At 37.8% G+C, this 14,160-nt stretch overlaps 1 protein-coding gene across 1 annotated transcript in view; it reads right to left on the bottom strand.

Moving 5' to 3' along the window:
• espn (espin) overlaps nt 1-14,160 on the bottom strand; it is a 130,133-nt gene that overhangs the window by 2,123 nt on the left and 113,850 nt on the right. The window contains exons 12-13 of the mRNA XM_051670149.1: nt 541-620; nt 185-205 (exon numbers count right to left, since the gene is read on the bottom strand). Coding sequence (XP_051526109.1) covers nt 185-205; nt 541-620 — 101 coding nt within the window. The remainder of the gene's footprint in view (nt 1-184; nt 206-540; nt 621-14,160) is intronic.

Genomic DNA, 14,160 nt, shown 5'->3' with positions numbered 1-14,160 from the left:
AGTAAATGATGACAGAATTTGTTATTTTTTTGAATGGCAGAAATATTGAAAATATTCCTTTAATGTTAATGTTGCTTGTAAACCATGCTGATGTTGTTTTGTGGTCATTTACATGTCACAAGTACAACTACCACTATCATTATATGCTACTTATTTCTACTGATATTAGTAGAGGATGTCTCACCTTTTTTGTTCCCTGTCCATCCAGGAGTGAATAAGAGAAAATCGATGATTATATGTATTTGAAATGTTGTACGTTTTTCCTAATTAAAAAGCATTATGACAGAGTATATTTTAAAGCAGCACAATCAGAAAATAACATATTTACTTCTTATCATCAAGCTATGACAATCCACAAAAAGATAATGAGAGTAAAAGAGAGAAAACTCACAGATTTGCATAGAAGAAATCTGACTTTTAAAAGCAATCTTTGTCTCACTTGTTAGGTTAGTTATGGGTCTATCAATATCAAAATAGCTATTACCATCTGATATTAGAAACTGGCATGAATTCAGAGCAAGAGCTCTGACTTCAACTTACTTCTCTTCATCCAACTTTTTCTTCATGATATCTCTCCTCCAGGCAGGTAAGGAAGCCAGTCGGGCCTCCTCTTTCTCAGCCTGTCAGAGACAGCAAAGACAAACAAAGCCAATCATGAGATCAGTGAAGATTTTATAGGTTCATAAATCTTCATATGAAGAAGACCATATTGATCACACTAATCAAAAATAGGGTAGCCCCTGAAAATCAAAGTGCTTCTGTATCACGTCATGTTGACTGTAAGCCAGTTTAGTTAAGGCCTTATCAAATTTACAAACCACAACGCAATGGAGTGAAAATGTAACCTTCAAAGTATGCTAAATACTAGCATATCAAGGCTGATATACTATTTCTATACTAAAAGCTTAATAATTACAAATAATTTAAAATAAATCTGAATTTAAATCTGCAACACAAAATATATTATTTACCTTTAATTAATTAAAAATAAAATAAATCAATCAATAAATACAAGGGAAAAAAAGACTGTAATAAATAAATATATAAATGATCAATAAAAGAATACATAGATATATAAAAAGGATATAATTTTGTTATTTGTTTATATGTGGAAAAAAGCTCTAAAAAGGATCATTCCAATTCTGAATACTGATTGGTCAATATAGCGATCCAAACCATGCAAAATTCATTATTTACTTTTAATTGAATAAAAAATAATACATAAAAAATAAATATTATAAAAAATATCTAATTAAAATAATCAGCAACTATAATTTATTTTAATAAAAAAAAAATAGGTTCATTAATAAGAATCAGTAAAATAATCAAAGATAAATACAAGGGATATATTTGTTTTATTGGTTTATTTGTGGAAAAAGTTATAAAATGTTCCTCTATTAAATGCATAATTCCAATTCTAAATGCTGACTGGTCAATACAGTGTTCCAGCCATGCAAAAATACAAAATATAGTAACAGCTATGACAATAAAACACCTGTTTACCTAGCAACCATGTATATCACGCAGCACCCAAAGAGGCCAACTGCTACCCTTAGCAAAACCTAAGTTTACATTGTTATATTGTTAAAATATACTGTCTATTGACAATAATTACAATCTAGCACTGCCTTTTATTACGGTAACTTATTGCTTGAGAAGTTATACCCATGTTTATATTTTGCAGAGTTGCATTTAGAAGGTGAAAGGTGATAAAACGAACTTGAGTTGATATGTTTTTACTCCAGATTTGTTTTTGTTTTTTTATTCATTTATCTGGAGCAGGCAAAAATGTTGTTTTCCCAAACCCCCTCTATTCCCAGACAGGTTACTTGTAGTGTTCACACCATGTGAAAAGTGATCTCCTGCCTCCATTGAGCTGGTAACTATAGAGCAGCAGAGGAGGTGAACATCTTCAGCTTCTCATTTCCCCTCCAAACAGATCGATTACCTCCAAACTGCTACTGTGAAGCCACATCATTGGCCCAAGCCACAGTATCAAGGTAAGATAATCTATGTCTTAATATTTCATTATTCCCCTGGGAATTATATGTCCAAAAAAAAAAAAAATAAATTAAAAAAAAATAAATTAAAAAGATTGAGTAAGGAAGAACAAAGATGTCTAATAGATGAAGATTCCAGTTGCATAGTGCTTGCAACAACAAGGTCATGGTTTGATTCCCAGGGAACACACATACTGATAACATGTAGACTATGACACTGTAAGCTGCTTCAGATATAAAGGCATTGGCCAAATGTGTAAATGTAAGATGTTCTTTTAAATAAAGTGAGTTCAGAAAATGCAAATATGAATGAATAGTTTCATACAATGGAAGTTTATTGTGACCACCTCTTCAAGCTTCAAAAGAATGCAAAAGTATAATTCAGAAGTGTAATAAATTATTCCATGAGACTCATGATTGTTATGAAAGCATATGATAGAGCGTTGCTCTCCTGTGCTTGTTTTTCATGAGACTGCACGAGAGCAACAGTTCACGCAGCACTGCACATGAGATGGGGCGTTCAAGCGAAAACTTGTTTTGTTTATCTAAAAACAGGTCCACCACAGCAATACTTACTACACAACACAGCTGCACACAAACCACAGGACAGAACATACTTATTATGTTTGATGAGTTTGTAGTTGGAGAATAGATGCATTTCTTTGCCCAGCCTTGTTTGTTTTAAACGGCGTACTCAATCAAACTGAGAGAGAATAGACAGAGGAGGCTGACATCAGCTACAATCACACCTTGTCCTAACCTGACAGCAAACGACACATGATAAAAGGTATATTTTCTATGTTAATCAGAGTTTTTGTCCTAACCAGCTGTGACGAGCGGCGCAACATTCTGTTGATCACTTGGTTTCTATCTGCAGCATCACGCCAGGAAAACCGCCCGCTATAAACTGGCACCGGTCCAAAAACTTTCTCATAATAGTACATTGAAGCCAGAATCTCACTAGCCGGTTAAAAACGACTTGATTTTGGCCGAGAATGTTACACCTACTGAATATCAGAATGGAGAAGAGGTGACAGACATTCCCACCTCCTCTCTCCTTCAGTTTGATTAAGAACATTTCAAAAAAATAAGGCTGGGTATAGAAATGCATCTATTCTCTGACTACAAACTCATCAGACACATTTAGTAAGTTCTGTTCTCTGATTTGTGTGCAGCTGTGTTGTGTTGTTAGTATCGCTGTGGTGGACCTGTTTTTAGATGTACAAAACTAGTTTTTGCTTCAATGCCCATCTCCGAGTATATTTCACTAAATAATACATTAGCTCTTGGTTTGTTTCACACCAAACCTTATCATATGCTTTCAGAACAATCATCAGTTTCATGGAATAATTTATTAGACTTCTGAATTATACTTTTGTGTCCTTTTGAAGCTTGAAGAGGTGGTCACCATAAAATCAAAAGACAGCATATTGCCCTGCCACGGCTTTCCAACTTTGCACCTTTCAATGGCCCAAGCAAGGCATTAGGTATTTAGGCATTTTATTTCCAGAAAATTTGAGAGATTTAGTTAAAGTTAATTTTGACTCATTAATGAAAATGTTCTCATGTGATGTGGATAGGTAGGCTTCACTACATCTGTCTATGGCAGGGAAGTTCAATGTTATAAAAATGAATTGTATCCCCATATTCAATTATCTACTACAGTCTCTCCATCTAGAAGTTCCTCTTTCTTATTTTAAACAATATGACAGAATATCTAAGTCTTTTATTTGGAATGGTAAACAACCTCAGTTGCATTTCAGTAAATTACATAGACCAATTGACAAAGGAGGCTGAGACCTCCCCAAAATTTTGTTTTATTACTATGCTTTTAATCTCAGACACCTGGCCCATTGGTCTCTTCCACCCGAGAGAGTCCATCCCTGGTACAACACTGAACGAGCGGTCCTTGCCCCAATCTCACCATTGCAAAGTCTTTCTATTAAATTGCCTACAGAAGTAAAAATGCATCCTATTATTTCACATTTACATTCAGTATGGACAAAGGTTTCTTGCATGTTCAATTTGATACTTACCTAAACGTTTCCTCAACTATATGGCTGAACCCCAAATTATGTATTAACAAGTCCCCCTTTTGCCGGAAAGAATGGATTGAGGGGGGTGTTGCTACACTTGATGGCCTTTATGAAAACAGAGCTTTGAGATCATTGGAAAATATAACCCAACAATTTGGGATTTCTAGGTCTCAATTTTTCAGGTATTTACAGTTGCGCCATCTACTTGGTACTATTTTTGGTGGTAGTACACAGCCCCCTAAAGCTGCAGACACCCTCTGTATGGTGCTTACAGCCTTTGGAAAGGGTCATGAAGCGTCAGTGTATTATTCCTCATTGATTCAGAGTCTTGGTGACGGGGCCTTAACTGCTCTTAAGAGGTTGTGGGAAAGAGATTTGAACTTGGTATTGGAGGATGGGAGTGGGAAAGGATTTTAAAAAAATATGAAAACTATGTCTAGGGATGCAAGGGTACGCCTTATTCAGTTTAAGATTTCGCATAGTTTCTACTGGACTCCCTCTAGATTGTTTAGGCTTGGTCTAAAAGACACACCTACCTGCTGGCGATGTCAGTTGGAGGATGGAAACATGGCCCATGATCTGTGGTTCTGCACTAAAATTCAAGAATTCTGGGTAAGAGTCCAGAATTTTTATCTGTGAGGTTTTAGATACTTAATTTTAATTCTGCCCCAGACTATGTATATTGGGTGATGGGGCGGTCATTAAAGTAAGTGGCAAATATACAAAAAGCTGGGTCCAAACTAGTGTAATGATTAGCAGACAGATAATTCTTAGAAGATGGAAGTCAATTGGCGCTCACTCATTTCAAGAATGGCTCACCAAATTGGGCAGGGTGGCAGCATTTGAATAGATGTCATATAAACAGCTTAGAAAAATGGACACATATGGTAAGAAATGGAACAGGTATTTGGCCTTTCTGGAGGGCTCTCAGTGAGGACCATGTGGAGAGAAACAGAATTGTGGTGGTAATTGTAAATTCTATTCTTTGTGGAATTCTTTCTTTTCACTCTTTTTTTTATTTTTTATATTTGTTATGTTCTCAAATATTTTCTTTTGTTTGTTTGCTTATATGTGTGCATGGTGTAATTTAGGCTTTGACCACAGGGAAATTTGTTGAGGGATAGGGTGGGGTTGGGGAGGGGGAAGGGGATATAATGGGATTCTGTGTGTATATGTTCTGTTTATTCCATATTTCACATAAGAATCAATAAAAATATTAATAGCAAATCCATCTGATTCTTTAAACCTCTTAAAACCAACATTGCTAAAAGACAATCAAACAATCAAAATAAAGCTTTCAAATGGTCAAGAATGCTCACACTCAAATAAGGCATGGATGAATTAATAATAAATAAATTGATTATGTAAAGAAACTAAGCTTAAATAACTCTAAACACAGCAAGAACAAATGAGAACGCTGTAAGCACTAAGATTGTACTAGTAACATGCACAAAATGCACATATTCATTCTTATCCTCAGCAACTATTCTAATCTTTTCCAAATAGCTAAGAAACATGCAGATTAAACAATGTGAAACTGATGATGTTATGAACTTCATAGTAGTAGTTGAATGGAAATTCTCTTTTATGGAGACAGTTAACGGTTATACAACAGAAGTTAAAAAGTCGAACAATATATAGAGAATAGCATTAAAGTTACACAATTTAAATGGCTTTTCTTAATGAATGAATCAGAGAGAATGCACTCAAATATAAAAACACTGGTTTAAAAAAAAATTGTAAGAATACTTTAACTTTTTAATTCTAATATAAATACCTTTGTATTTCAAAGTATGTGCTGAATTTCCTGTAGCTCAAGTGGTAGAGCATGGCGCTAGCAACACTAAGGTCATGGGTTGGATTGCCAGAGCACACATACTGATAAATTGTATACCTTGAATGCACTGTATTTGGATCAAAATTAACCAAATTAATACATTTAAATAAAATTGTTTTCCAAAGTAACAATTGATGATTAAACAGATGGATAGTCCTATCAAATGCAGTATCACACTTAAAGTCTGACTGCATTATATTAAAGGGGTCATGACATGAGGAATCAAATTTTCCTTGATCTTTTGACATATAAAGAGGTCATTGTACTCTAAAAACTTACTGTAAGTTTGAGAACTGAAAACGTACTCCTTAATAGAAAAAGAGCATTTATTTAAACCAGGCTCTAGAAACGGCTCATTTGGAATTTGTAAAACTTGTGACATCACAAGGACCAAATACATCTGCACCCGCCCACTGGTGCTTACTCAGTCTGTCACACAGGTGAAGTGGAGATAGGGGTTGTCATGGGAGATTCATCTACACTTTTAAGGGGACTTACACAGGACAACTTCATGTGCCTATCTGGATTTAAATGTTTTTCTAAATAAACATGCACTAGACGAACGGCTTTGACCATTATCATACATCTCGTGCAGCTTTTAAAAGATGCGATGTCAAGTCAGAACAGCTGCGCTGTTTCTTGCTGTTTTGAAGGCACCCTGGACCGTTTTTGCACTCATCTGTGCTATTTTTAATTGTTAGTCTTTTTTAAATATGGACTAGACGGATGTCTTTGATCATTTCGATGCATTTCTGGAGATGTGCGGCATGTTTTAAGAGTGGTACAAGCACCACTTTTAAAAACGTGTTTCATTCTGCTGCTGCTAATGACTGGGAAAAACACATGCCATTCTGTGTGTAAACAAACACGGAAGATGTGAAATGTCGCTCCTGTGAAGACCAGCGTCTTTGCTTTGACCTGTTGAAGCCGGTTGAAGCACCCAACTTTCCATGGATTGTATTACATTTGCATATTCAGAACATTTCAGAGTGGATTGTATGTGTTTTCGGCTGATATCAGCATGGACTGCTTGTGAACCAGTCAATACATGATTCAAGCTTTGCATAGGAACTGTTATTGAATGAGCATAATTAAAGATGTGGCAGTTAAAAATTCTATTGGACTTAACGCAAAACCGTAAGTAAACAGTTTCATTCACGAATATTTCAAATGTCATGTTTTTTTATAGTTAAGGTGCCCTGTCCTTGCGTGAACAGTTTAATGTATTCAGATGGAATGTATTGGGTGTATGTTATGTGTAAACCCTGAAATTTAGTTTTATAATCTTGTGTAGCTTGTTGTTCATTTTCTCCCAATTACATTTCAAATATGGCTGTATTGGAGGGGCTGCATGATGTTAGCCAATCATAACAGTGGGCATTTACACTGAAGTCTTAAAGGTCCAGAGAGCTTAAAACCGAGTGTTTCAGACAGGGTGGAAAATGATTATATATTACTAAATTATGACTGTTTTGGTGCCAAAAAACTGTACTATCCTTATAAGTGGACCTCATGGAAGATAATACAATTATTAAAAAAAAAGAGTATGTCATGACCCCTTTAATGTTGATATGTAAAAAAAAAAAAAAAAAAAAAACAAATTATATATATATATATATATATATATATATATATATATATATATATATACACAGGTGCATCTCAATAAATTAGAATGTCGTGGAAAAGTTCATTTATTTCAGTAATTCAACTCAAATTGTGAAACTCGTGTATTAAATAAATTCAATGCACACAGATTGAAGTAGTTTAAGTCTTTGGTTCTTTTAATTGTGATGATTTTGGCTCACATTTAACAAAAACCCACCAATTCACTATCTCAAAAAATTAGAATATGGTGACATGCCAATAAGCTAATCAACTCAAAACACCTGCAAAGGTTCCCTGAGCCTTCAAAATGGTCTCTCAGTTTGGTTCACTAGGCTACACAATCATGGGGAAGACTGCTGATCTGACAGTTGTCCAGAAGACAATCATTGACACCCTTCACAAGGAGGGTAAGCCACAAACATTCATTGCCGAAGAAGCTGGCTGTTCACAGAGTGCTGTATCCAAGCATGTAAACAGAAAGTTGAGTGGAAGGAAAAAGTGTGGAAGAAAAAGATGCACAACCAACCAAGAGAACCGCAGCATTATGATTGTCAAGCAAAATCGATTCAAGAATTTGGGTGAACTTCACAAGGAATGGACTGAGGCTGGGGTCAAGGCATCAAGAGCCACCACACACAGACGTGTCAAGGAATTTGGCTACAGTTGTCATATTCCTCTTGTTAAGCCACTCCTGAACCACAGACAACGTCAGAGGCGTCTTACCTGGGCTAAGGAGAAGAAGAACTGGACTGTTGCCCAGTGTTCCAAAGTCCTCTTTTCAGATGAGAGCAAGTTTTGTATTTCATTTGGAAACGAAGGTCCTAGAGTCTGGAGGAAGGGTGGAGAAGCTCATAGCCCAAGTTGCTTGAAGTCCAGTGTTAAGTTTCCACAGTCTGTGATGATTTGGGGTGCAATGTCATCTGCTGGTGTTGGTCCATTGTGTTTTTTGAAAACCAAAGCCACTGCACCCGTTTACCAAGAAAGTTTGGAGCACTTCAGGCTTCCTTCTGCTGACCAGCTTTTTAAAGATGCTGATTTCATTTTCCAGCAGGATTTGGCACCTGCCTACACTGCCAAAAGCACCAAAAGTTGGTTAAATGACCATGGTGTTGGTGTGCTTGACTGGCCAGCAAACTCACCAGACCTGAACCCCATAGAGAATCTATGGGGTATTGTCAAGAGGAAAATGAGAAACAAGAGACCAAAAAATGCAGATGAGCTGAAGGCCACTGTCAAAGAAACCTGGGCTTCCATACCACCTCAGCAGTGCCACAAACTGATCACCTCCATGCCACGCTGAATTGAGGCAGTAATTAAAGCAAAAGGAGCCCCTACCAAGTATTGAGTACATATACAGTAAATGAACATACTTTCCAGAAGGCCAACAATTCACTAAAAATGTTTTTTTTTATTGGTCTTATGATGTATTCTAATTCTTTGAGATAGTGAATTGGTGGGTTTTTGTTAAATGTGAGCCAAAATCATCACAATTAAAAGAACCAAAGACTTAAACTACTTCAGTCTGTGTGCACTGAATTTATTTAATACACAAGTTTCACAATCTGAGTTGAATTACTGAAATAAATGAACTTTTCCACGACATTCTAATTTATTGAGATGCACCTGTATATATATATATATAAGCATCATGTGACCTTTCCTTCACAGATGTCTATGTATTTTTGGTTTTGTCTTCAGGTCTTTTCCAAAACCTAGTGAGCATCCTCCGGAGGCAGCATTTTAAGACATCATAGGTGCGCTCCTGATGCAAAGGCTGTTCCAAAAGCTAGGTATCTTAATTATGCTGCCTCTTAAGATATCTTTGGCCAGATTTTAAAGGTAGAATAGTATGTATCCTTCCCCGGGAAGGCAATCCCAAAATGCACCGTGATGAGCTCGGCGGAAAAATAAATCCAAGATGACGGACAATGTAAGAGAAATTCTGATTATAAATATACCTATAATCCATTCAATACTGAAAAGTACCGATAAATAACAGTTTAATATGACACAAAACTGACTATTTTACTCAAAATATGTGTGTGCTGTGCATGTTTAGGCTCATTAGAGGATTGCATCGTTTCTCTTGCTTCATCTGTATTGAAATCAGTTGTGTGTGTCGTGTGTCCCGTGCGCTGCGCATGAGGAGCACTATTTGAATGATGCACGGAGCTGCTGCCTATGTAGTGCGTTCCAAATCGGTCTCTTATGAGACATAATTTCATTAAGGATGCTGCCATAGTAGATAGCTGCCAATGTAGGCAGGAGATAATGAGGCAGCTCACTAAGTTTTGGAATAGACCCTTCATAGTAGAAATTTACATAACTCATGTCAATAAGTTTGAGTTTTGAGGTCCAAATGTACCATTAAAATCAAAACCCAAAAATGTTTGTAAAATTTCAAAAGAAGGCTTTTATATGCCTGTGTGCATCTGCATCTCCTACATGCATCTCTTTTCATGGTTCCTGAACAAATAATTGCATTCAGAATTATGCTATATGACAGGACACAGTTGTTGCTTGCATTCAGTTAAGCTTAGCATTGATTGTTTCTCTGACAATCCAAAGGTTTCTAACAATAAGCTGCCTCCCTGACCAAACAACCCTTGTTTTTTTTTTGTTTTGTTTTTTTGTTGATCTGCTTAACACGAGCTTTTTATTCTGTCACCTGATCAATGTTTCATCCTACATCAACTAATTTGACCCAATAAGTCATATGTCAAACATCTCAGCTTCCTTCTCTTTCCAGAAGGCGAAGCTTCGATCAATGTATCGAATAATCTCCTCATTACTAAACTCTTTAAGATCATAGATAAGCTTAATAGAATCCTCATTAGGTTCTTCTTTGGGATTTGCTTGGCTCTGTTCATTCACAGTGCATGTGGGTGCAGTCTGGGGACTTTTAGCTGTTGCGGTTTCATATGGTACGTCCTCTGGTTGTGCAGCATTCTGTACTGCAACAGCATCATTTGGTAGTTTAGCTTCACTGGTACTCTTCAGTACCACTGAATCATCTGCAATGTTCATAGTTGGGTTCTCTGAGGAAAACTGTTGGGAGGCCAGTGCAGAACTCTCTTCTGAATTTTGTCCTGGATGTTCATTGGGGGCTTGCGGTGGTGAAGAACTTGAGGGGCTTGTTGATGGAGCCTCTTGAGTTGGGTTCATGGGTGCCTGCAGATCCTCTGGAGGCAAAATGAGTTTGGCAGCCTCAAGGAGCCCACCACCCTCAACAGATTCACCAAAATACTTCACCTTGATATCTTCAAAGCCATCCGACCAATCATGTTTCCCTCTCTCGATGCTCTCCATCACCTCTCGGTGGAACTGGCGGATCACTTCCCATGGGTGGCTGCCAAGCCGGTCAAACATCTCATAGCAAAGCAAGTGTCGGAATTTGCGTTCGCTGCGAGACATATTCATCTCGAGCAGCTGGAAGTAGCCTAGCATGAAAAGGTCAAGGGTTAGATTCTCATATTGAACGGGCAACCCGTTGATGAGTGGAAGGAAGTGCTCGGGCCAATAGATCATCTGAGCTCGACTAAGTCTGCGGATTTGCCGTGTGGGCACCTGGCTCATGATGGCCCTCCAGTGGCCAAGAAGATTTCCCACCACCTGTCTCTGCTTCATGAAATGCAGCAGCTGGTCGTCGTCTGTCTGCAGAGTACCATCTGGCTCAGCTAGTTTGTGGTAATACAATGAATGACAGTCATTCGTATCAATGCTTAGAGTCTTGCCTCTTCCAGTGCACTTGTAGGACTCGGTCATGGTGTACTTCCTCCAGTGTTCCAGGAAGAGAAACACAATCCTCTCCTTTCGCATCTCGATACATTCTTGAACATAGCTCAGGTCTGTCTGCACCTCGAGACTTCTTGTGAGATGCTCTGAGTTTATTGCTGTGTTCATAGGAAGGTCAGGATGCTCCTGGTGTTCCGAGTCCAATGGTCCACTACTTTCAGGCCCAGTGTACGTCAATGGGGCATGGGATTGTGTTATAGGTTCTTCATGCACCAATGATACATTTGAATCTTGTTCTAACAGCAAACCATCTCCAAATTGAGAGTTGCTCTCAGTTGGAGAGAACAGTAATTCATCCTCAAGAATGGGCTCTGACGGATAACTGCATTCACTGACTGCTGGCAAGGATCTTGTACGCTTGTATGAGCGATTCATTTTGTCATTCTCATTCTTTGACTGGCTGTGAATTTCGTAATTGGCTTTCAGGTTCTTCACAGACACACCACTCTGCTTAATCTCCTTTTCCACCTCCTCTCGAGTGGAGAATGATTGCGAACGGCCGATGTTCCCAGAGGCCACTGAATTTGAGATCTCTGTCTGGCCCTTTCCACTCTTCAGGCCCTCGTACGCATATCCTTGAGTGAGCATTTCCAGAATATCGACCTCCTTACCACCCAGAGTGGCAAGGAGGATGGCCATGCTTTTGAGCAGCGTGGAGATCTTGCTGCACCAGGCAGGCAAGTCCTCTGCTTGCCCATGAACCTGTTTGGGGTTAACAGAGAAGTGGTCTTGGTTCAAAGCCGCAGATACAGGTAGGAGTTGCTTCAACTCTTGCTCCAGCTGTTCCAGCTCTTTCTCCACCTCTATCACTTTGTGCATGACCTGCAGGTTTTCAATCTGCCTCTCAATGCGGATGAGGTCATCCTCAGTCATTAGTTCCCCAAATGGACCCAGTATAGCATTGTGCACATGAGAATAATGCCAGTCTTGGGCCTGATAGTATCCACTGGCAGCAAACTAAAAGTAGGATCAGAGGAGGAGATAGAAAGGGACAAAAACAGAGGACGGGGTATCCTTCAGCCCTTGGATCCGATGCCTTACATATACGCTCTTCACCTCAAACGTTTCAAACTTTACATGAATTTAGTGGTGCAATGATACCGCCTTGTTTTTACTGAGTTGAAGGAAACTTTAGCCAAAAAAACAAAAAAAAAACAGCTGAGCATGGCAAGACCCCATATTTGTTTTAGATAATTGTAATGAACTGTCAAGGTTTTTGATTAAAATCTATTAACTATATTTAAGAAATATTCCAGGCTATTTTTAACGTAATGTCTACGTACCATCTGTGGCCTGCTGGTGATAACTACAGACAATCATTTCGAAGCATCCCTTTTTTTTTTCTTTTTTTTAAATGGATGGGAAATGCGTTTACAGTAATACACTTATCATTTAAGCATTTGGGGCAAGTGTACTAGAGAGGGTAAAATCCCAAATGGTTGGCTTGCATTTTTTTTAAGAACTTACATTTTTAGTAAAAATGTGTCTTATTTGAGCTTTAAAGTCCTCCTTTTAAAGTGGGATTGCTTTTCTTGGTGAAGAAACTTCTAGTTATGCATTACCAATGTAATTCCTATGGGTAAAAGGGCCAGGAGTTTGCTCCATGCAAATATTACTATACAGACAATTGTACTTGCTCAGATACCAAGCAAAAGTAATCAGGTCTACTTTTTGAGCAGGTCATCACATGAGTTTTGGACAGATTGGACATAGCTTTACACAGAGAGGGTTGGTAAGTTATTTACCAGTCTTATGTTAACATGTTTAAAGAATTACGGTTATACTTTAAAAACATTGTGATAGCATATTATAAAAATGCATTTGCGGTGCTGGTTACTTGCATGCTAGGTGGTTATCGACAGCACACTACATTGGCATTGTATAGACATTAATTTGAAAATAACCAGGAATATTCCTTTAAGTGTGAAATTCATGTGTACTTTTTATGTAAATTATATTTGGAATAGATTGTGTTTCCAGAGGACTTGACTAGTTACCACTGATCTAGACAAATGTTTAAGAAACTTTCAGGGTGTTAAAAAGATGAAATAAACATATAAATGAGTACAATGACCAAGATGACCAACTGCACTTCAAGGTCTATATGTCACTTGCAGTGTGAAGGGGCTTTGCATCACACCACTGAATCCCCATGTAAAAACTTAGAGCTGCCATGCACCATCACCAATAAGCCACATTAAACAAATACTTCATTTGTAAATGTCAAACACGCTTAAGCTTGACTTGGGATGGTCACAGCAGCCCCAAATTAAACACTGCATCACTCCATAGAACAGAGACAAATCCAACCACATGCCACACTGCACAACATTCACCTGAATGCCTGCACTGTAATAAAACCCAGGCCAAAACTGCAGAAATTCTCCAAGGGACTGCTTTAAAATCAGTGTGGTCAACAAGACAGTTGTGTTCACAAAAATATGAAAATAATCTATGCTCTCCTACAACAAATTCGATAGCAAAAGCGATTCGATAATGCCATTTAAAGGTGAAGTGTGCAATTTCTGTGCCAACAGGGTCACCAAACAGAATTGCAAAAATAATGATTGTTTTCAAATAGTTTTCCTGAACATGATGCCCCAAAATCACACCATTGGATGAGTCAATGTTGCTGTTTTGATAGCACCACGGAGCCACCGTGTTAAAATTTTCAGTGAAATCAACCTACAAATAGCTTACAGACCTGTCATATTGCATGCATATTGAGCTAAGATAGAATTTTATAATTGAAAAAATACTCACTTTAGCTTCTTTCTGTTTGCATTAGGGAACCTGGTCTAGCAGACATAAAGAGTACAAAATCTTCCCTAAACAAAACCGCAATGCACTACCTACACAATGTTGTTGATTTAAAGACCAATAT

The sequence above is a fragment of the Myxocyprinus asiaticus genome, chromosome 33 (assembly GCF_019703515.2).
Source record: "Myxocyprinus asiaticus isolate MX2 ecotype Aquarium Trade chromosome 33, UBuf_Myxa_2, whole genome shotgun sequence".
NCBI lineage: Eukaryota > Metazoa > Chordata > Actinopteri > Cypriniformes > Catostomidae > Myxocyprinus > Myxocyprinus asiaticus.
Note: the sequence above shows the minus strand (reverse complement) of the source record. Positions and strands in the feature narration are given on the sequence as shown.